The sequence below is a fragment of the Falco biarmicus genome, chromosome 15, assembly GCF_023638135.1.
Source record: "Falco biarmicus isolate bFalBia1 chromosome 15, bFalBia1.pri, whole genome shotgun sequence".
Classification (NCBI taxonomy): Eukaryota; Metazoa; Chordata; class Aves; order Falconiformes; family Falconidae; genus Falco; species Falco biarmicus.
Genome location: NC_079302.1, coordinates 6,576,074 through 6,598,848, shown reverse-complemented (window position 1 = coordinate 6,598,848; position 22,775 = coordinate 6,576,074). Strand labels below are relative to the sequence as shown.

The window sequence follows — 22,775 nt, the reverse complement described above, 5'->3', positions numbered from 1 at the left end:
AAAAATGCCACAGGTAATCCAATTAATCGCTGGAGCAAGGGCCTGAGAGTTGCAGTATGGATTTCATACCTAACTCTGCAATTTGTCATGACCTTTAGAATCATCAAGTCGTAATATAGTTCAGTTTTCAGATCACCATGTTCAAGATACTAATAAATTTCTAGAAAGTATTTTGAAAATCTCATAAAAAATAAACTGATCAAATTTAGCTTTATGAAATTAATTTAAATATCCATTTAAACATAAACAAAAGAGTTTTTGCTGTAAGGGTGGTTGACCACTGGAACAGGTTGGAGAGGTTGTGGAATCTCCATCTTTGGAGATATTCAAAACCCAACTGGAGATGGCCAGGAGCAAATGCGCTCTAGATGGCAATGCTTTGAGCTGCAGGGTTGGACTAGATGATCTGCAGAGGTCTTCTCCAGACACCACCCTTCTGAGCTTTTCTAATAATTGTATGTTTTTAAAACACTTTCAGTGTATTCCAGGGTTTTAGCTTGTAAGCCCAGAAAAATAGACTTGGAGGCACTTTCCGGCTTCAGGCTCCCCATCCTCGCAAGTATTGACATTGTGTAATCCCTTCCACAGATGGATCAGGCTCCATATCACCTCTTACTAGTAAGGAATAATTCTTTTCATTTTCTGAAACATTATGTGTCCTTGTGTAGTTTCGCAGTCATTGTTATAATCATGCAGTGGTGTTCCATTTCATCATGCAACCCTCGTGAGCAGCCTAGCTTTACAGAAGTGGTTTGTGAGCAGCAAATAGAGACATACAAGCTGAGTCCTTCATTAAAAGCCACAAAACATTAACATATAAAATTATACACCTAGGTGTTAAGACCCTGCATATTTGTGTACTTGTAGATATTGCTAGTTCGGTGCATTTTTACAGAGCACAGTTTCAGGGAAAAAAATCCATTAGCTTACTAATGTGCTGCAATATACTGTGATCACTCTGAATATTACATACACTCTTATGCGTAAACTCTACTGAATTAATCAGATGTCTTCCCTTAAGGTAATCTTTCAGTCAGCTAAATCTAACAGTGTTTTCTATCGTCTTGCTATTTATGGATTCTTCATAATGACTCTAATACATCTTGTCCAGATAGTACTAATAAAACGTATCCTGACTTCCTTTAATTGGCACTTTCAAGTTGGCAAGTTTCAAATCCCATGTTGCATTACAACTTGTATCGTTCTTAGGTGTTCACACACCGTCATTTGCTGCTTAACAGAAGAAACCACTTGAGCTATCCACTTCACACTTCTATTTCTACCCACATAAAAATAAGGCCACAAACCAGTCTCTTAATACTGGACTCTTACCTGATGTTCAAGATATACAGGAATATAAGACAATAATGTGTGCAATTTGCTCCTGCCTGATGTACATCATGATTTCCTAAATCTGTTGAAAATTCAGCTGTTGAGCCATCAATTTTGAAAGCTCTGTATACACAAGAGTTCCCATATGAAATTGACTTCTACATGATCTACGTTTTCCCGTTGTTTTTTTTTTTTTTGCCTTAGTCAGAAAGTTCGCAAATCTTTCAGCAGGAATGTTTTGGCACCTTCCTATTATCTATGACAACATGTCAGGTGGAAAAATGGCATTTGCAAACAAGAGGGAGCAGAATATGGAAAGATGTTATTTTTGGTGTCATTGGGAGGTACTGTCAAAAGAATAAATGTGCTCAGTCAAAGACAAAGCTATCTTAATTTTCAACATAAGAAAAGACATAACGAAGATTAGCTTCAATCCCTGTTGCCAGACACAGTTCTAGTTTCATAAAATAAGATGGTGAATGATACAACTGTATAGCAAGAGGCAAAAGGAACCAGAAAAAGGAGAGATGAACAGGTGTGGAAGGCACCTAAATTCACAGAAGTTAAAAGAATACTTCCAATCATTGCCATGTTTTTTGAGTGAGGCCCTACATATATCATTTATGTTCCAGAACAAGTATGTGTCCTGGTAAAGCATTTTCTATAATGGCTGCTATGTGGCTGTGGTAATAATCCACAGAAAACATACCTTTGCTGACTCACACCAGAAACCAATTCTGAGCCACTTCTGTCTGATGCAAAGTCTTAGTCACTACCAGGTTTTCTTCAGTGACTGCTCTTTGGGAACACTGCTTGTACAATTTTAGGGAAACATTTTTTTGACAGTGAAGCCTCCTCTTGCAGGTTAACTTCTGTACTGGCCTTTTCTGCTTGTGGTGGTGTACACAATCTCTGTTTCCTTCTGTGACACACCATTCTGTGCTTTAATTTTTAAGGCAGATTTTCCTCCATCTCTCTTTCTCATGTGATCTCAGTCTGTTAAAATGACTGCAGTAAGTTGATCTTCATACTTGCATGGAGACCTGTTAAAAACAATAGATCACATGAATCAACTCACAAAATCACACCACACATTACACTTAATATGAAATATTTCCCATGGAAAGTAACTGACCAGCGAATATGTGCTAAGCAATGGGACTTCCTTATTTTCTAAGTCTAGATGAATAATGACAAGTATATACAACTACATCATATGGATTCCCATATGAAGTATTAACATACTGATGTCTTCCTCCATATATCTTAGTTGTCATCCATTTCTTCATGCATCCTTGGTCAAAGTTTCATTTTCCCCCTTCCCGAAATAAGGCAAAACTATATTTGCCATACTTAATAGAACAGAACAGAATCATAAAGTTGTAAGAAGTACAGATGATTTTCAGAACAGCTGCCACTTTCAACCCTAGAAAAGTTCTGTTCCATGGCATACGCTGGACACCAACAAACAAACATTTCTTTGTTTTTTATATATTATTGTTTCATTATACTGTGGTATTTCAGTTTCTATTTCAAAAGCTTCCTCTTGATGATAAGTAATTGCATGTTTTAAGATCCAAAGAAGGGTTTGGAGGAAGACATTAATTTAGCATCAGAATCAAGCAATCACAACTACTTGTTTGCTTTCAAAGACAGCGTGGCACAGAGTAAAGCATATTGGGCTTTTCCCAAGTCTACTTCTTCTTGCCACAAAACAATGTAAATTAATTCTTTTTAAAAAATGGCACCTTCCTATTTTCCTTTCATGTTCATTTATTCTCTAATTTTTAGATACTATATGTATGCTAAGGACATCCTCATCTTGTTTTGCAACTCCTAGTTGACTTACATCTTGGATAATTTCTCCGACAAGTTTCCTGGGGTATTTCAGTGCTCTCTGAGACCTAACAGGTGAGTATACAGACATCACAGCACCAAGCCCTAGGAAATCCATTATCCTGCCTATCACCCCGCCAGAACAGTGGCGTCATTAGTGACTCTCCTCTTCCTGCTGCAGCTCCGCACCATTTCCTGTCAACTCTCTCTTTATGAACACACTAAACCACTTTCTTTCATTTTTACCCTCACTGACTTTTTCCACGTTCTGGTCATCCTCCCTTCTTTGGTAAGGGATAGACATCTTGTTATTTTGTTCCCTGCTTTCACTTCCAGTTGCTGCTGCTGCTAAAATACTCTCTTTTGCCACTCATTTCACACAGCCAAGGCTTTGCACAGCTTTCCCCTTGCATTCACCTTTAGTTCCTTGTCCTTCTCTCCTTCCTCTTACTCGTGCCTCATTTTCACCCTTTTCGCATTTAATTTTCATACCTTAGTAAAGGAATTCTCTCAATTTCTCCATCTACCAATTTACTCTCACCCGTCATTTAGCTTCCTCTTCAAGAGACAATGCAGTCTTTTACAGTGACTTTTCATAGAGCTTGCTGCCAAAATGCACTACTCAACTGTACACTCCTTGGGGGAACTGTATTATTGACTGTACAGTATCTACAGTAGTTGCATAGCACTGGACAGACTGACTAAACAATCAATAACAAATCAATGGTACAGCTATGACAACAGTATTTTAGCTCTCCGAAATATAATCGTTTCAATTTTAAGTTTCTTCAGTCTGAGAGATAATTCCTGTAATTAAAGTAGTGGAAACCAGAGCATCCACCAGACCAAAAGAAGTGTTCAAATGTGACGTATCACACTTGGAATGCCTCCCTTGCTTGCATTGCTCTCTTGGGATGGGAAATAGGAGAAGGCGGCAAAACAATAAGAGTAATGAATAATCACATATTTAGCAAAAACATTCAGTTTAGAGTTTGTAATTTGTACAAAAACTGGATTTTGCAGCAATTTCATTTCAAAGTGAAGATATTTCCATTTTCAAGGCAATTGCAATTGGAAAAATATGTATTTCCAGAAAATCTGTTATTGGAAACTTAAAAAAAAATGGTAGTAAGTTTAAATATTTCTATTTTTTCCAAAAGATTGAAAGGTATATCGCATGAATTTGTGAGTTACAACAGAGACCTGCTGGGCAAATGAAGGTCACTTCGATTTTTTAAAACATAAAACCTTGTTTTCTGCTAAATGACAGTGAAACACACAGAAACCACAATCAACTTTTCCTCGGTTTGACAATCACAAAAGTCCTCTTTCTGCTCCTCACTATTGACTCACACACCACTGCATCCCAAGAGACTGTGTACTCTAAAACAAGGAATGAGTAATCAGGAAAAAGATGTTTCCCCTCTTCAAAGTATTCACTAAAGCATTCACCCTTTCAAAACCTCCAAACTAATATTTGTTTGGGTTGTGAATCTTACAGCAACAATATTGACCATGTTAACATGATTTAAACACTTTACAATGCAAATGAAAATTCCTAAAATATAGATCAGGTCATGGAGATGTCTTCCAATATGGTGGAGGGTGGGTTGTTCTAATTTAAGCTGCCTGAGAGCAGGATAACAGCAAAGCCCAGAAAGAACAGTCAGATTATCAGACCTGTCTCAAAAGAAAGGACATATATTCTTCTACAGCTTGGGAAGGGATGTTTTCTAATTCATTCAAGGCACCTTTGGGAAGAGTTGATACTATGAAGAAAGCCAAGGGTTTCAGAGGAGGAGTGTTTTAGAATGCATCTGAAAAATGACTCACTGGTTTTCACTGTCTTTTTTTCACTGTTGTGGAAAGCAGCAAATTAGTAGGTGTAATAAAGCGAACTTTGAAGATAAATGTATTAAAATGTCTACTTATCGATGGCATATTCTGCTCAATGAGAACTCCAAAGAGCTGATTTGCTACTGTAAACAATAAAAGTCACTTTACAATAAGACAAAATAATTGATTTATGAAGAAGAAACCATGGGGTGTGATTATTAAGTAACGTTATTTCTTGGGAATTAAGAAATTTTTGCTGCACTAATTACTAAAATTGCTAAAGGCTTGGGTAGTTTACAGTATTTCTTAATCCTTTCAACATTTTACTCTTCAAATATCAAATCCCAACAATCCAAATATCGCTGGCAAATTGAAAAGCAGAGAACAACCCTCCAGTTACTTAAGATAAAAAAATAAAAAACAACAGTTACATTTTATGTAAGCAGAACGGCTTGTCCTTAGGAATTCAACATTATCACACCACCCAGCAGCCCACACAAACCATAAACATCTTTGGGCTCCAAACTACCATAGGATAGTTTTTATTGAACTGTAAGTCAATACTAAGCTGGTTAGCTGGCAAGCTCATAATCACTAGAGGTAATATTTACAGTTCAGGAGATGGGGTCAATCAAGAGCTGGATGTGCATGTGTTATTTCCTACTTTCATGATAAAAAGGGACAGTGTTCAAAATACCCAATATCGATATTTCAAACAGGAAACCTCTGAGTCAGAAGACTCTTCGGCCTCACTCCACTCGGCCCGCACCAGGATTTTTGCCATAAATGAAATTTCAGAAATAATTCAGCGCTTGATACCAGCGATATTCATTAACCATGCCAAGACTCACTGTATCACACTCAATAACCGGCTCCAACTTGCCCCTCAGGTAACAGTCTGGGCAGCGCCAAGTTCCATGTTAACACGGAGTGTGGTGTTACACAAAGGATGGAAATCAAGAGATGAAAAATGCCAACATGATGAAGACAAACGAAAGCCACCACCACGGCAAAGCCAGACTGCGCAGCACCCAGCATTACTCCCAGACTCCAGGGGAATGACGACCACTTGCCAGCCATGAGGGGAGAACACGGCGTCTAAAGGCCAGTAACAACTATGGCAGGCTGGCTGCGAAGCCAAGGTGGGAAGGGCTGGTCAGAGCAAACCCTAACGGCGCATTTCGTATCAAGAAAGAGTATCAAGAGAATGCTCAATGCTTCACTGGGAGAAACAAATCCTTCACAAACACGACTTGATATTCCAGCAGCCTCCAGAGAGCACAGCCCTTTGCTTCATGGTGGCTGTGGCGGCACGCTGAGGGCCCTTTGCCTCAAGACTCCATCATGGCCGGCGGGGAGAGGGGCTTCCTGTCACGATGAGCTGGTTTGTTTTCACTCATGGCCAAGTTGGTGGGAGAAAACCTTCTCAACCTGGGACCTCCTGGGCAGGAGCCGTTCGACAGTAACGGTGGCTAAAGGCAGGTGGGAGGTCTAGACGCTGCCCAGCTTACTTGGTGCCATCTTCACATGGTGCTGCTTGCTCAGGTAAGCCGCCATGCTGGGCCGTGAGGATGCCAGCGGCCATGGGGCGGCCCTTCTCCTCAGAGAAAAGGCCCAGAAGGCTCTAACGGGGTAATGGCTGACGGCTCCGCACCGCCCTGCATCCCACAGCCACTTCAACACGCCGCCCGCCCGCTGCCTCCCCATGAAGGCCAGGTGGCGGGAGGCCGGTGGCTTCCATTTCCTGGAGAGGGCTGGCTAATTTGCAAAATGGCTGCAAAGGGAGCGGGAGAGACCTTCCCTCGCCAGGCGGAGGGTGGGCACTGGCGGGGGCCAGAGGTGGCCCCGAAACCCACCACCTGCCCCGGGCTGCACCTCCTCGGGGGGCTGGCGGCAGGCTTCCCGCCACCTCCACTTCCTCGGCGATGGCCATGGGGTGGGTGGGGCGGCCATGCGGCGCCGGGGGGGCGGGAAGGTGGCCGGCAGGGCCGCCCGAGGCCGGCGGCGGGGAGCCAGCCCCGCGCCCGCCTCTCCCCGCGGTGACCTTGGGCGGGCGGCGCGGCCCTCCCCGCCGCGCGGCCGCTCCTTCCCCCCTCCCCCCCCCCTTTTTTTTATATTTTATTATTATTATTATTATTTTATTTTTATTTATTTATTTTGGCCGCGGAAAGAGTTTGAAGCGCTCCCGGCTTGGAGCGGGGAAGGAGGGGGGGGGCGAGGAGGCCGCCCTCCGAACGGCCCCGGGACTTTCCCTGCCGGAGGGCGTGAGGGGACCCGTCCCGGTGCCCGTCTGCCCCCCGGGGCGGGGAGGGTGGCGGCGGGAGGGCGGGGGGGCGCCGGCCCCGCCGCCGCGGGGGAGACGCGGCTCTCGGCGCTGTGCGCCCGAGCTGCTGCTGGTTACGCCAGCCCCGCCGCCTGCCTCTCTGCCTCTCCTCGCCTCTGATTCTGCGCACAGCCAGCCCCAAAGCCTGTCATTCTGCAAAACACAGTTTACTCAACAGAGAGAGCGAGTGGGGGAGCGGGAGAGGTGGAGAGAGGGAGACGGCGCGGAGGAGCTCAGTCCCGCAACCCAGCATGGCTTCAGGGGACCTTTACGAGGTAGCGGGGGGCCGCGGGGCGCCGCGGGGCGGGAGGGCGGCGGTGGGGTGCCGGCCGGGGCGCCGCGGAGGGCAGCGGTGGCGCCCCGGGGAGCCGCTCCGCGGAGCCTTTTTAGTTGCCGAAGAGCGGAGGAAATCGCCGAGGGAAGGGCTGGGGTGGGGGGAAAAGGGCTGGCGTGTGTGCCGGCGGGGGAGGGAGGGATGGAGCGGCTCCCCTCCCTTCCCTCTGCCTCTCTCTTTCTTTCTCTCTCTACTTTCCATCGGGCTTGATCTTAGCAGGCCTTGCAAGAGAGAAGGAGGAAGGAGTGAAGGAGAGCGAGAGTTAGCGGTAGGATGGGGAGGCGATCGCAGTGTGATGAGCCCGGAGAGTGGAGAAAGTCCAGGTAAAGTCATAGGCGCTCTGGACGTGCTGAATGTGCAGATTAGTGCGAAAAAATGCGCCTTAGCGCTGCCGGGAGGCGCAGGGATGGAGGCGGCTCTGCGCCCGCTGTGCAAAGTGCAGGAGCCGGCGCCAGGTTGCTTCACCTCGCGCCCGGGGGGCGGCGGGGGCGGCGGCCGGGCCGGGCCGGGCCGGGAGCGGGGGGGCCGCGCTGCGCCCCGCCACCATGGCGGACGGCAAAGTTTGGCGGGGGCCGCGCTCCGGCGGGGCCGGCGGCCCGGGGTGCGAGGTGAGGCGGGCGCCGGCCCCCCGCAGCCCGGCGTGCTGCCGTGCCCCGGCCGCAGCGGCGGGGAGAGCGGCGATGCGGCGGGCGACGGCAGCCCGGGTTCCAGGTCGGGGGGGAGGGAGGGAGAAAGGAGCTGGCAGGCGGGCGGCGAGACCCAGCCAAATTTTGACCTCAGGCACCCAGTTCTAATGCCCGAACTGCGAACAAGTCTAGCCACTCTTGCCGTGCCAGGGCAGGAGGTGGGAGGGAGCAGAAATGAACAGTAAGAAGGACTGGACCCAGCCAGCCCCGGTAAGCAGAACCAGGGTGGCTGTCTACCATCCGGGATAAAAAAATGCCAAACACAACTGGCCATCCTGCGCTTCTTGGTCTGGAACATCTCCTCGGGCTCCGCGTTGCCTGGTGAAATGGCCAGTTGCATTGTGCTTGCCCAGAGCACACAGTTGGAGGGCTAGGGCAGAACCGTCGCTTTCCAGTTGGAACTGGGTGCCGATGATTAGGCACGGCACAACCATCGGGGTGTGCCTGGGTGTGGAGCTGCTGCTGCTGTTGGTTGGACATGGTTGGACTTACTCTCGGTTTGATGATCTTGATGATCAGCTGTAGGGTCTTACGTGCAAGAAGTGGAGGATCTGGCAGGTTGCACGTCGACAGTTTTTACTTTGTCGTGGTCTTTCAAAGTCTTTAACAAAGGTCGTAGATAAGCGATGATGTTGCGCTGTTAGGACTGTATTTTGCTGTGTGGGACACAGACCTCCACTGAAGTGAACGGCAGTTGCGCCTTCCTACGTTGTGTACATGATGATTTGAATAGTATCATTGACCTTTTTGCGATATCTGTCATTCATATTACTTTGCAACTGTAAGGATACTGCATGTCAGCTGTATTGCTGTTGCGACTCTGGAGTAACCAGTGGGACTTCCGTGAAGAACAACTTTGACCCAAAAAAGTTAGCAATACGATTTTGTATTAGTCATTTCTGGGATGCATAGGGGTTCTTTGTCTGCTGTTGTCCAGGTTTTCTTTAGATGTTTGGATTAGTTCTAGAAAGAAGTAAAACTAGTACCTCTTGGGCTAATGGTAGCCATGCTGGTTTAGCTCCTACTCATCATTTACAAATTCTACTTTTTTGTGATCTTTGTGTTACTATAAGATGACAATGTTTGGCAGTTGGATGTGGGCTGTGCGTTGAGTACTACTGCGCAGCATACAAGAGATGTTCCTCAAGTAGTAACCTGGCATGTAGCTGTTCTGTGAGAGAGCAGACTTACAACCCAGTTTGCAGCCAGTTTTAGGCCCAGTCACTTGGCAGGCATTTGCATGGATGAATGTGAATTGTTAGCGCTGCAGTTCAAAGCCTCTGAATCACTTCCTTTCTTTCTTAATCCATTCAAACTACTTTTGCTTATCATTGTAAAATATGGAAGAATTGTATCCACCAGAACAGGTAGGGGGAAGAAGGGTGGCTCTTCATTGCTTGCTGTGTGAGGTGTTTCGAATACGGCCTTCTCATGAGGCCGGTCGTGGTGTAAAATTTTCATCTGCATGTTGGACATGTTGGCAAAGAGTATGTGCAGGGCTTTGGTTATCAATCGTCTGCATTTTGCATCTCTACTGCAAAGTTCTCCATGACAGAGGTCAGAAGAAATGTCTAGAAAGCTGAAGAGTTTGTATGTCTAGTAGGTAGCAAGTGTGTAGATGGTAGCAGCTTCATTTAGAACACGGCTCAGCTTTGCTTTCCGGCTCTTTCCCATCCCAGAAAACCAACCGTATCAAAGGGACCTTTAGAAGGAAGCTCTTACAGCTCTGATGTCCCACACCAGTGAGCACGTCAGATGAAGCGCTTTATACTTTCAGAGCCGACACCTTTGTTCTTACTTGGATACGTCATTCCTTTTTGTCCTCCTGAACAAGTAAAACTTTATGCAGATGGCAGGATGGCCATTAAAAAGTTTCAGGATTTTAGCTTGAAATAGTTTGGGGCTGTTTGTGTAAATAAATAATTTGGGGCTTATTGTGACATTCCAAAGGTATACTACGCTCCTGATTCCCCTTTGACTCCATTAGTAATAACTGAGTCCTTCAAGGATTCTTACTGAACTTCAGTAGATAAGACAATAATTACCTCTGCAATTTGGAGTGTTTAATATTGGCTGCAAAATTATTTTTGTTAGAGCAAATCATGATCTAGGAGCCATGATAAAGCACATTTAAAAGTACAGTGTGTATTACCTACACTAACTACTCATGTTTTGGTGGCATTCAAGAAACTTAAGTATAAAATTGTAAGTTTTGGAAACAGATGTGCATATTTACCCTGTCAGTTCCTTCACTGACAGTCAAGTTATTTTAAAAGGCTTTTCAACCTTTTAAAGTCAATTAATTTATCTTTATATTGAAGCAAAATAAGATCACAGACAAAATAACCACAGCGTTTGGTTAACTAGGTACCTTTTTCTATTTAGAAATGGCTTCTAATAATCTGAAATACCTCCTTTCTTTTAGGACTGTGAAACAGGTACCGATTTATTCTAGAAGCAAAAGAATATCCACTGGGAATTCTGTGTTTACTGGTAGTCAGTTCTAGATTTGTGTATTAGAACCAAGAGACTTTACATCAAAAGAGTTACTTCCATTATATGATAGAAGGTTGGTGTTAGTTTTGAAGGTTTTTTTTTAAGTAAATTTTTTTCCCTTTAACAGTAAGGAACACTTTATATATTTTAGTGTAATTCTCAGCCTATATAAAATACTAGTTTGGCTTTGCTTGACTTCCATGTGCTTATGACTTCAAATTTTTCTGAGTGGGTGAAAGAGTCATGGAATATTCCTTTTTTTTTTTTTTTTTCTCATAAGAGGGAACCTGTTAAATATTAAAGAACTATGGTGCATATTCCTTAGAGATAACAAACTGAAAATAAAGGACTGGCAAAGGAGTGTTCACAGTGGCCTTCAGTAATTTTGTTATATACTCAAATACTCTGTTGGATGTGTTGATAGGAAATCCTCATTAATTTTGGTAACAAATATAAAGGGTAATGTATTTACTCTTAAATGCCAAGTTTGTGGATTCACATTAAAGTTGTTGTCTGCCATTTGAAGTAATATTTTGTATTTTCCATGCACAACTTAGTTCTCAAGTTATCTGAACCCAAATAGTTCTCTCACAAAAGCTCTGGTATTAAAAGTGTATGAGATGGCTTTAGAGGGGAGAAAAATTCAATATGAACAGTGTACCTAACTTTATTTTTCCTAGCACAGGGCATCCCATTGACTGCAATAAAATCCTCCTTTATTGATGAATATATGAATCAGTTATCAGTATCACAGAGATGCTCATGAAGCTGACTGATGCTTTTTTTTTATTTAATATTTTGGGGGTTTATATACAATGAACACAATTAGACATTCAGGAACGATGATGTTGACATCTAAAGTCTTATTTTAACATTGTGTCAGATTATATTACAACACCTTAGGTAAGTGATCTAAAGATTATAGCTAAATCTCTGGAGGGGACTGTCACATGCATGTAGTTCTGGATCACAATAATAAAATCAGTCTTTAAAACTCAGCAGTTTTTGCATTGAAGTGTTGCTCTTTGTGGAAAAGTGACATTTTAAAAAATGGCATCTTCTCACTGAAATGATACAATGCCCATGGATAGGAGGCTTGCTCACCATAGTGACAGGTTTCAATTAAATCTTAGTCTGTTTATGCAGCTGTGTAAGAATGAGCTACAGTTTATTTTAGCTCACGTAACCTACCAGAAAGATAATGTATTTCCAGATGAGTTACAACATCTCCCATTTATACCTGCACTCAGGTACCAGCAAAGTCAAAACTTGAAGATAATAATGGCGCTGTTTGGCCTGCCGAATCCTTATTACATGTGGAGACATGCAAATGGGAGAGAACATGACTGAACTTTTGGATGCTAGTTTTGGTTTGCAGATGCAGTTAAGAGAATCTTTGTTTTACAAAGTGAGGAAATGCATTTTTGAGCATTGTGGCTTTCCATCTTGCATCTCTTTCAATGAAGTCACTTTTTAGAAAAGACTTACTTAAACCTGCTTATTGAACTGGAAAGCAGAAATTATTTTTAAAGTATTTCACACATGTATCTTCTAAGACAGAGGTCACTTGCAAGAAGATGGTATGTCTAAGTAAACGTTTCCTATTTCTTAACTTAAATCAACCTCTATTGATATAACAGTTCCATGGTGAAGGAACAAAACTGATTTCACAAGCAGAAAATAGTGACTGGAAGGAGGATCTGGGGAATATAGAACAGAATTAAGCACCTACTCCTGTAGCATGGCAAGGCATGGATGCAATGCTGATTTCAGTAGTACCGGGCTTGTGCCCACCAGCTAAGCAGCTGGTCATCTGTAAGTAACATCTTCTTTATTTGGATTTTTTAGTGGAAAAGCTTTACTAACAGCTGTTTTGAAGAATCAACTATTTATCTATAAATTGTCGTTGATCTATTATCAAGATCAGTATTTAGAAGACACCTTATTTTGAGGACAGTTGACCTGTAAGCATATTACCCTTAGTCAGTAGAATCTAGAAGTCTGGTTGCTTGATGAAAGTTTTCAGGACTCTATTCTAAATGAGGTGTGATTTGCCACACAGACAATATTCTTCAATCCTAAACTGGGCAATCATCTGGACAATAGATTAAACTGAGATATAGACCGATATCAAAGAGTTAACCCCAGGACCCTTCTGCCCAGGTCTTTCTAGATTAGAGATACTGAGTGAGTTTCAAAAGTGTAACTGGATAACTCTGGCAATATTCATTATCTTGCTAAGAAATTCCAGTGTCCAGCCGCATATGGAACATTACAGTGCACATAATGACTGTCTTGTTTACCTACAACGTCACTCTGTTACCACGATTCCAACTTCCTCATTACATTGTAAACTCTTTGGCATTTGGGGGGATACTGAAAACCCATTGATTCTTATGGATGTAACATTTTTGTTACAATCTTGATTGTTTTATCTGGATCAAGTGTAGTTTTACCTCAAGGTACATGTCATAAGCATAGTCCTGCTTGGAAGGGCTACTAAAAATATACTCTGTATCACACTTGAAGGCCTAAGCATTTGCGGTGAAGACTTTTCCACCACCAAAGACACTGAACTGAACATGCTTCCCTTTATTGTTCCAGGTTTAGTGTTCATGCCTATCCAAAGATTAAAATGACCTAAGTTTTTGTAACGCTTTCTGAATGACAAATACAGTGCTCTACTTTGGGCTGGTCTTTGATTCAAAATGAAAACCCAGCAATAAAGTCATTGTTTAGTAATTGTTTCTGAAAGCTAAAATATTTGGAGAGAGACAGTTCAAATAATGGCAAAATTTAAATGTGGTCTAATATTGAAAGAAATTGGCTAATTATTTTTTTAAAATCAATGGAGTAATTGTGATGGCCAGCTATGTTGTAAATAGCATTTCTTTGTCCATTCATTTGACTTTTAGCAGTATTACAGTTTCTTGGCTCTGTACATTTACATCAGTGCAATTCCTTTTTGTTGTTCCTCCTTTCCCATATATTTTTCAGACAATTTCTGCAGAACATTTTATGACACTGGCAAAAAAAATATTAATTAAATAGTTAACTGTTCCTTGAGATTAAACTATTAGAATATAATACATTAAACAATTTAAAGTGACATATTTGCAATGTAGGGGCAATTAGTAGTGAGGTATGTGAATGCTGGCTTGCTTTACAGTCATGCGAGTAAGAATATTCCATTTTTGACAAAAGGCAAATCATCCTTTTGGCGTGTTGAATAACAATGTCACACTCATTGTTATTATCAAAACTTTAGGCTGGTAATATTGCAAAGCTGAAGGGAAATACACTTCAATTGGTTTTCTTCTATTACATAGAGAAAATGTAGACTCCAATACTATTTCAATACTATCTCATTATGAGTCATAATATAAAATATTGTTGCAAATCTATTGGGTCTCTCAAAACTTTCACAATGTTTTGGATTTCACAATGTGTAGGAAAAAATTATTCTTGTTGCAGCTTACTAAAGAAGGTGAAATAGGTTGACTCCTGCAAAATTATACCAGTAGCATCATGATCAGTAATCTACAACAAAACACTAAACCAAAAACAGCGTGAACACATCTGTCAGAAAGACACTTTTCTTTGAAAATACCAGTTGCCCCACTTGGGCTGTGCTAGATTTCTCACAGACCAGCCAAAAAACTCACAGCCCATTCCTTCAGAGGGGCAAAACAGGAACAATGAGGATACTTTCTTCCATAAGGCACTTCATTTATTTAGATTTTGTGGGGTTTATGTGATATCATCTTACAATAATGTAATCATTAACATGTGCTCTGCACCCAGTGGATTAAGAAGGGATACAAGGGACGAAGTCTGAGTTCCATTGGATGCAAATCAGTAGCACCTATAAAAAGACACAGAATTAGAAGATATCTGTGAAAATGTCTTGGTTTTGAGAAGGGTTAACATGAATTTTCAGTGGAAAGGCACATCTCACAGAACTGTTAGTCACTATCTGGATAAGAATGGCTCTGCCTGGTGTAAATGGATTTTCAAAAAACCTTCTTATATGATCCCACAGGAGCAGCTGCTAATGAAACAAAGCAGTGGTCCAGAAGGTCGGGTCATCTCTTAGACTGCCTGGTTCACAGCAAGGAAGCAATGAAGGGTGGCTATGATAGAATTTCCAAACATCAGTACTGGGACCTGTGTTGTCATCAATTATTGGAAAATAATCACATTTATTGCTGCTAAGTTATAGATGATTATTAGCATTGTCAAGAGAAAGGTTGACAGTGAAGACCTGGATGACAGCAGCTGAAATTCAGTGTTTATAAATGCAAGCTAATGATCAAAGGAAAAAGAATCCTGATTATGCATGCATAACAATGAGCCCTGAAGAAGCCATTACTATTCAGGAGAGATCTTGGAATCTTTATGGAAAGTTTTTGGGTGTGTCCACATTAGTATTTTATTTTGGATCAGTTGTGTGCTTTTGAAGTGAATCTCCCTGTGATCCCCGTTTACCGCAGCTCTGTTGGCATCACAGAACTGTCTTGGAGACCAGTGACCACACTCCCTTCAGATGAAACTAGACAAGAAGATGTGTTGCAGCTCCTAAAGGGTGTCCGGTCCATGGGACCAGATTAGTGCTTATCAGAGGTAAACCTCAGGCAAACAGAATTTTGTGTGTTATTAAAAAAGCAATTGAGAATGAAACAGAAGATGATGATCATCATCATGTTGCAGGGGAATACTGTTGTGCTTCCACATCTGCAGTACTGCACCCATTTCAAGAAGAACACCGAGGTAGAAGTAATGCAGAGAAGGGCCAACAGGGTGTTGCACGGTATGGAATGGCTGTCAGTGAAGAGACACCTCATAATAACTTTCTGGCTGGCAGAAGAACTGATCAAGGAAGATATGAATGGTATGGAAAAGACAAATGGGGGATGATTAGTTAATTCTGCGCTGAATGCTATTTCTCATTGCGCAAGAAAAGGCATGCTGCAAATGAAATGATTAGGCAAATGAAGTACTTCTTCACAGTATTTAAATCTTGGAACTCGCCGCCATGGGATGTTGTGGAAGTCAGAACTGTAAATGGTTTCAAAGAATGGTAAAACAGCTTCTTGAAGGACAGATCTCTTTATACCTTTCTGCACAAAAAAAAATCTTTAAACTGTTAATCACCAGAACCTAGGGGTATAGAGCAAGGGCAGCCCTTACTCTACAGATGCTGTTTACTAAGCACCCAGTACTAATTTCTACTAGATTATACAACATAGTGAGCTAAATGGACCTTTAGTCTGACCTCGTATGGCAGTTCTTAGTTTTGTACTTACTACAGTCATTAAACAAACATAGGTATTGACTAAGATGTTGATACAGTCTGCAGGGATCACAAACATACTTGCCTTACAAGTTGTATTCTGGTATTCTAATTCCTAATCACTGTCAATTAGTATCTTTGCAAAGTAAAGGACAAATCAGAATAGTGGGTTCAGATTCCAACACACAAAAAGTCAGTCTCTGTTTCAGAGACCTCACAATCTAGACTTCTAACAAGATGCAACAGGTGGTAGAAGCAAACAAAAAAAGCAGAAGAAGGAAGAAGGTGATGAAGTAACATTGGATCAAACATGCATAATAAAAATGAAGTTTTGGCTCATTGCTGTAGCCCTGGCTAGTAACTGGGGTAAAAGGGATGAAGGTAAACTAGAAAACATTTGAGTAAATATATGGAATGAGGCAAATGATTAAGTCAGTAATATTAGAAAGTTATATTAATGTAATAAAATGTTTCTAATGAACAAACCCAGCTTTCTCCTACTTCTATGAGAAAAGCATTTCAGCATCTAAAAGGGTTTATCCACAGCCTTTCTATATTTACATTTTTTTATGGTCTTCATAGGCTTCCTTAATGCTGTACAGGGTTGTTAATACACATTTATCAATCTTGAAAGGCCTTTCCTGAATATACATTAAAAAGCCACTAACTTTTAACAAACGCATCAAGTTGCCATCATGTTGGGGTTTTTTCCAGAAATCATGTTTACTAAACAGTCTAATTTCTAACTAACCAGCTCAACTTGTCAATTTCTTTCACACATACAAAATTTACTTTTTTTTACATCACCTTGCAGTCACTGCAATGAGTAGCGCTATTGTAAACTGTTCTCAGATGTCAGGCGAACTACAAAGGAGAGGGCTTTGCTAACGTATCTTATTAGTCGTAGTAATAGAAGAGATACTACAGAATAGTTTTTTTAAAAAAATACTTTTTTTAAAGGTTTTTTGAAAGACAAAAACTTGTTTGTCTATGCTAATGGATATTCCTTTAAATGTTACGCAGTTGAAATTTGCTCTAATAGTATTTTTGAAACCACTAAATCATTTCCCTTTTTGGAGAAGGGACTGTTTTGCAAAATATAAAAGCACATTATCACATTAATACACCTGATGAGTTTGTCTTTCATAAATCTTTTTGTGATAGGTTTCAGGTGTTTTAGCACAGGAAATCTGACAGGAAAGGTGCAGGGGAATTGCTGCTAAATATGGTTCACGTGGAAAGAAAATGCACGGTAGTGCTTGCTAGGCTCCTAAATGGAGCCTGAGACTTAGACTGCAGAGATGTTGATCACAAAGTTTTCTGGTGATTAATGTAAGGGAGGAATAGTGGACTCCAGTGCAAATGCGAGCGCATGAATTTAGGATGACAGAGCATGAGAAGACCTTCGTGGATGAGAATTGATTGAACTTACCTCTACCTAAGCAGAGGAAGTTGCAACCTTTTAGGTTTAGCAATGGTACAATGTAACAGTATAGCTTCAAATTAAATCAGAGTGTGATTAAGTATCAAAATCCATACAAGGAGGATGATGGAAACTTTCTGGATCTCAAATTATGCACTAGGAATTATAGGGAAAACTGCATTTATGTACTAAAATGCCTTCACGTGACTCAAGGGGAAATAGCCCAGAAGTTCTTGAAGGGGTAAAGAGTGGCTGATGATGAGCAATTAAAACTTGGTGATTCGACTGCAGTAACTGGAAGCAAGACTGTAATAGGGTCCGGGTGCACAAACTCAAGCTTGTCACAATCCAAAAATATGAAAAGTTGAAAAGCAGCTTCCACTCCTGTGTAATTAAACATTGCCACTGGTTCATCATTTTCATCTGTGCTGAAAAGTCAGAACTGATGTACTGTAACAGTCAAAAAAGGAGATGGTAGGAGGTGATGAGGCATCAGACAACAGATTAAAGGGGGAGTGCCAAGGTGGCCTTGTCATCTCTCCCTGCTGACTGAGGCCTATGCAAGGAGTATGTTGTACAGCATTTATTAAGTGGATCAAGATAACAAAAATTCCAAGCTCCAAGGAAGACATGCTCCTCTTTTTTTTTTTTTTTTTTTTTTTCATTGTACTTGTCACAAGCTTTGGATTATTATTTTCATCCATCTCTCATTATACTGATAGAACACTGAAGAACAGCATGGCTCAGCACATGGACTGCCTGATGTAGCTCATAATCTCGTATGAACTGTTCTTGCTGCCTCAGAAAGTTTCAAGGACTGGCTAAAAGAATTGGTGGAAGACTGCTGCTTCTTCCAATTGAATAGCGCGGCCCCTAGCTTGGTCATGAGCGCCACAAAAGATGCCGCATCTTTTTCCTGGATTGTTTGACCATCCTACACATTGGCTTTCTGACATGACATTACTTACGGTATTTCTAGTGAGTGCCGGTGATACCACATTTCTCGCCCTTAGAAGTAGTATCAAGTATTGCAGTGTGTGCATGGTTACCGCTTATTGACAAGCTACAGTGGGCAGTGATTTGAATTGTTCTGCAGCTGTGCTGCTGTTATTTTTTGTGCTTCATCCGCTCATATCAAATACCACTGACAACCTGCCCTGTTCAGAAGAGAAAGGCAAGTCTCCTTTTAATGTGAACTGGACCTTCTATTTGTACCATGACAGATGCAGTTTTCCTCTGCAGCTATTAACTGCTGCTCTTGTAGCCTATTTAGTATAAAGGGAAAAAAAGTCTTGCTTACTGGTCAATTAAGATGTGTAAACTACTCTTTTATTTAGGAGATGTAATCTGCATTACTGTTACATCTTAGAGTATCTGCCCTTTGATTTTCTATGGTCTGTTTCAAGATATGTGTCCAAAGTACTGTTGACAAACCAAGGACAGCATTCTATAATGCTGCTTAACCTGCAAGCCACAAGGCAGAATTCCTTGGGTAACTGAAATAATTTCTGTCTTAACATAATGCTTTCTGTAAAATTTTTAGATTCCTTTATTAATTCTAGGGTTTTGTGCAGCTCAGAACAGCTCTAGCAGAACTGTCCCTAAACATCTTTCTTTCTTTGTGTCCAGCTGCTATTGCTCCTATTTCCACCAAAAGGCAGCCATTCTAAGATCACAAGCATCTCCAGTAATCAAAAGTTGCAGTCCAGTGGCAGTTGGTCTTTCAAAGTGCAGGGTTACATGCCGAGGATGTTGTTTAAAACTGAGAATCACAAAGGTATGTTTTGGATGTGTATTTTAATGCATACACTTTTACAGGCATCGAAGGGATATCTGGGGATTGCCTACAGATATTTAGTATTTGATATATCACTTATTCAAGATTTGGAAAGTACTTGAGTAGTAAGCCTCAGGGTTAGCAGAGGAACTGCGTGATAAGCCTTAGATCTCACAGAAGAACTGATAGAAAGACCTACCTTTTCATTCCCCCTCTGATTATACAGCAGTGTAATAGGGCTTTGCAGCGACAAACGCAGTGTAACTGGGGGAGACAGAGGCTAAACCAAGGATGGTTTACAGTCACTTCTCTGGGTGTGGGTTTTTTTTCTTTCTAAGTGACTAGTCTTCAGCTCCATTTCTGAGAAGGTTACTTGAACCTCTGACTCAAACAGAGACATCTCTGAATGGGGTAAACCAGTAGCACTTCTGGGACAGAAACTGCAGACTGTTAGGAGCATGTTCCCCTTTGCAAACATGGTGGCAGCTGCTTTCGATCTGTGGTTTCTTGCTGCTATTGTGTGAGGGAATCACACTCTCTGAGTTTCAAGAGCCACAACAGAGAGTAAGTAAAGCTGTGGCTCATTTAGGACTGGGTGTTATTTTAATGAGCTTAATAAATCCTATATAGGACTGAGAGTTTCTTTAGAGTTGCCAGTCCTGCAAAGCGGCGCTCTCAGGCTGACCTTTAAGTCATATACACTATAGAGCTCTGAAAAGCTGCACCAGTTCTATGCTGCACCCATTTCAGTAACATCAGCATCCCTAGTGCAAGTAGCTCACCTGCTTTAGCAGCCTTTTTTGGCATCAAGTTGATCTGACTTCTCTGAACAGAGTTTAAATGACATGGTGCTGCAAATGGCTCCCACTGCCCTGGGTCACCATGTTTGCAGCTGTGCACAGAAGTCTGGGAGGTCCATACTCATACAGAAAAAAACGGATTTGCTTGGTGAAATAAGAACTCACGGAAGCTAAGGAGTTGGCATTTTTGTCAACCAGACTCATCACATGATTAAAGCTGAAACATTCATGAATGTTAATATTGTTCTTGTAAACCACGAATGGCAAAGATTCGTTTCATGTGCAGAAGGGACACTGACCTTCAAAGGGCAAAATTCAGTGCAGCACCATTTATCTCATTTCTAGCAAAGCAGGGTGGAAGGAGATCTCCCAAGTTATTAATTCTACAGTCGTGGCTATCAACTCCTCATCAGCCACGTCATATAATCACTGTCATCAAAAGAAATGGATGTCTGTAACGGATTCAGTCTGACAATAAGCAGTGTTCTCACCCTGTCCTCCTAAAGTTAAAGGTTGCTTCTGGAAACTATTTCTAACACCTATGTCCCATAGTGGTTAGGACTGAAAATGCACTGGAGGAAAGACTCAGTCAGCCAGCAAACTCTCAGGCCTTCTCTGCAGAAAAAACATTCACCATAGAAACCTAAAAATTACTCAGAGCGATGAACTGGCATAATTTTAAAAATACTATCACACCTATTTTCTGGCTACAGTGCAGTTTTATTAATGGGCATATATCGTAAATTATATATTCTTGGACAGTCTATTTTGGAATCCTTAAACTGTAAAAGTACTTCTATAAAATTATTCCAGTGCGCTTAAGTTCCGAAAGCTGATAAATATGGTAGATATACCAAGAAAATTAAAAGCCCTAGGGCTAAATATTTTTATAAAAGTCATTTTAAAAACAGAACTTCAACTAACCAAGTTGACCTTGCTCGTTACAGTCCTGGAGGTTTGGTTGTGCATAGCTATGATATAGCACTGCTTAAATAATGTATCAGAATCTACCAGTGGTGTAATGCTTTGTGACTTCTGTTAAGACAAAATCTATAGCTTTTGACTCAGATGGTTAGGGTAATGTCTGATGTGCTAGGTTCTGCTTTCACTTGCAGGAACATAGTTTAGGTATATTAAAAATATTAATGCTATCCTACTATTCGGTAAAACTGTCTTTCCCTTCCTTTTTTATGAAGCCTTTTGAAAAGGTTTTCAGATATTTAAAACCAAAGGATACCTGAGGGTCTGGCCCTTAAGTGAAAATATTCACAACTTGCTGGAATGCTCATAGTGCAGAAGGCTGTGGCTCTTTCAGGAAAATGAAGGCATCCTAGAACATGACAGGGTTGCTGTACCTTTCCTTATGATAGATCTATGCTGCTCATTTTTGTGTGTGTGTAGCTCAAGAAAGTAGTAAATCTCCCATGCGACATACAGATAAGGCAGTCACGCTACCAGCAGGGACACAGAATGTAAGCAATATGTACAGTGATTTCAAGATCATTCCTAATCCCAAACTGCTTGTTCCACTCGAAGGCGCTAAGGCACTTCTGTGTGCTCAGCCCTGCTCCATGCTCTTCCCATCCCACCCCCTCGTGCTGCTAGTGGAATTTGCAGGATGTTGCTGGCTTTGTCTTTGGAAAGTCCTTTGGCAGCCCTGCAGCCCCACCGCCCATCTCCGGCTCTCTGGTACCCGGCTGCCTGGAGAGTAAGACAGGTTGTCCACAGCTGAGTCCACGGAAAGCTTTGCTTCAAAATTAACCACAATATGTACAACTTTCATGTAGGCTACAAAAGTATTACAAGGACAGGGAAGTGTAGCTTATGTACTTAAATCAGTGAATGAAAATCTCACTCCTACTCAGCTGCCCTGGACCACTGAGCTCATGTACCACTAATGCAAACTGCTGACTGAATTTACCCCACGGAGTTCCCTGATCTCTGAAATGCAGAACTGCGTTATTTTAGTAGGAATTGATTCACTAGTCATGAATTTCATTTGAGAAAATCATGTAATTTTGGGTTCACTGTCTGCTCTAAAGTGACAGCAGTTCTTTTACATACCCCAACAGTCTCAACAAATTATTTAGTAAGTTTGAGGTTGAGAAGAAAATACAGTTACTTCTTCATTTCCCACAAGGCAGTTTATGCTGAATCACTTGTGCCTAGTGAATGGTTTCTCAGGTCAGCAAAGTTAACTCCTTTCTTGGTTTTGGGCACATGCATCCAAAAGATACCGATCCTTTGGAGAGAAAGACTTGAATGTACTTTATTATGGTAAAAACATATACAAACCAGTAAACTCAAAGTATTTAAACTCTTCCTTTACATTTGGTTAGCACTTTATATGTCTGCTTTCAGAACATTCCTGAATGTTCTGTTTTAATTTGCTTTATTAGTATTTTTGAATTCATAGCATGTGGTTTAAAAAAACGCAAATGCTGAAAAATTTATTTTTTTAAAGGTAGAATATTATTTTTTTACAGCATGTGTAACTTCCATATATGACTTCTTTTTAAAGTTTTGTACTTGTACAGTATTATTACTCTAAATAAATTCAAATAAATACTTAGCACTTGAATTTTTCACAAACAATAGAGGATGTTGTTGTCCTGTTTCAGAAAGGGCACAGATTTATG

The 22,775-nt window shown here is 41.4% G+C and overlaps 1 protein-coding gene and 1 long non-coding RNA gene across 5 annotated transcripts in view; one reads left to right on the top strand and one right to left on the bottom strand.

The window, feature by feature from the left end:
* Nucleotides 1-6,307: 6,307 nt before the first annotated feature.
* CDYL2 (chromodomain Y like 2) overlaps nucleotides 6,308-22,775 on the top strand; it is a 61,991-nt gene continuing 45,523 nt past the window's right edge. The window contains exon 1 of one of the 3 annotated variants that reach the window (XM_056360659.1): nucleotides 6,308-6,549. In XM_056360659.1, coding sequence (XP_056216634.1) covers nucleotides 6,532-6,549 — 18 coding nt within the window. In that variant the 5' untranslated portion in view covers nucleotides 6,308-6,531. Of the gene's footprint in view, nucleotides 6,550-7,150; nucleotides 7,603-7,855; nucleotides 7,985-22,775 lie in introns of those variants that run through there. The other 2 variants (XM_056360658.1, XM_056360660.1) reach the window with 2 other exon arrangements.
* Nucleotides 11,338-22,775, bottom strand: part of LOC130159254 (uncharacterized) — a 95,956-nt gene continuing 84,518 nt past the window's right edge. For both annotated transcript variants that reach the window (XR_008825679.1, XR_008825680.1), the window contains one exon: nucleotides 11,338-14,708. This is a non-coding gene — a long non-coding RNA (uncharacterized LOC130159254). The remainder of the gene's footprint in view (nucleotides 14,709-22,775) is intronic.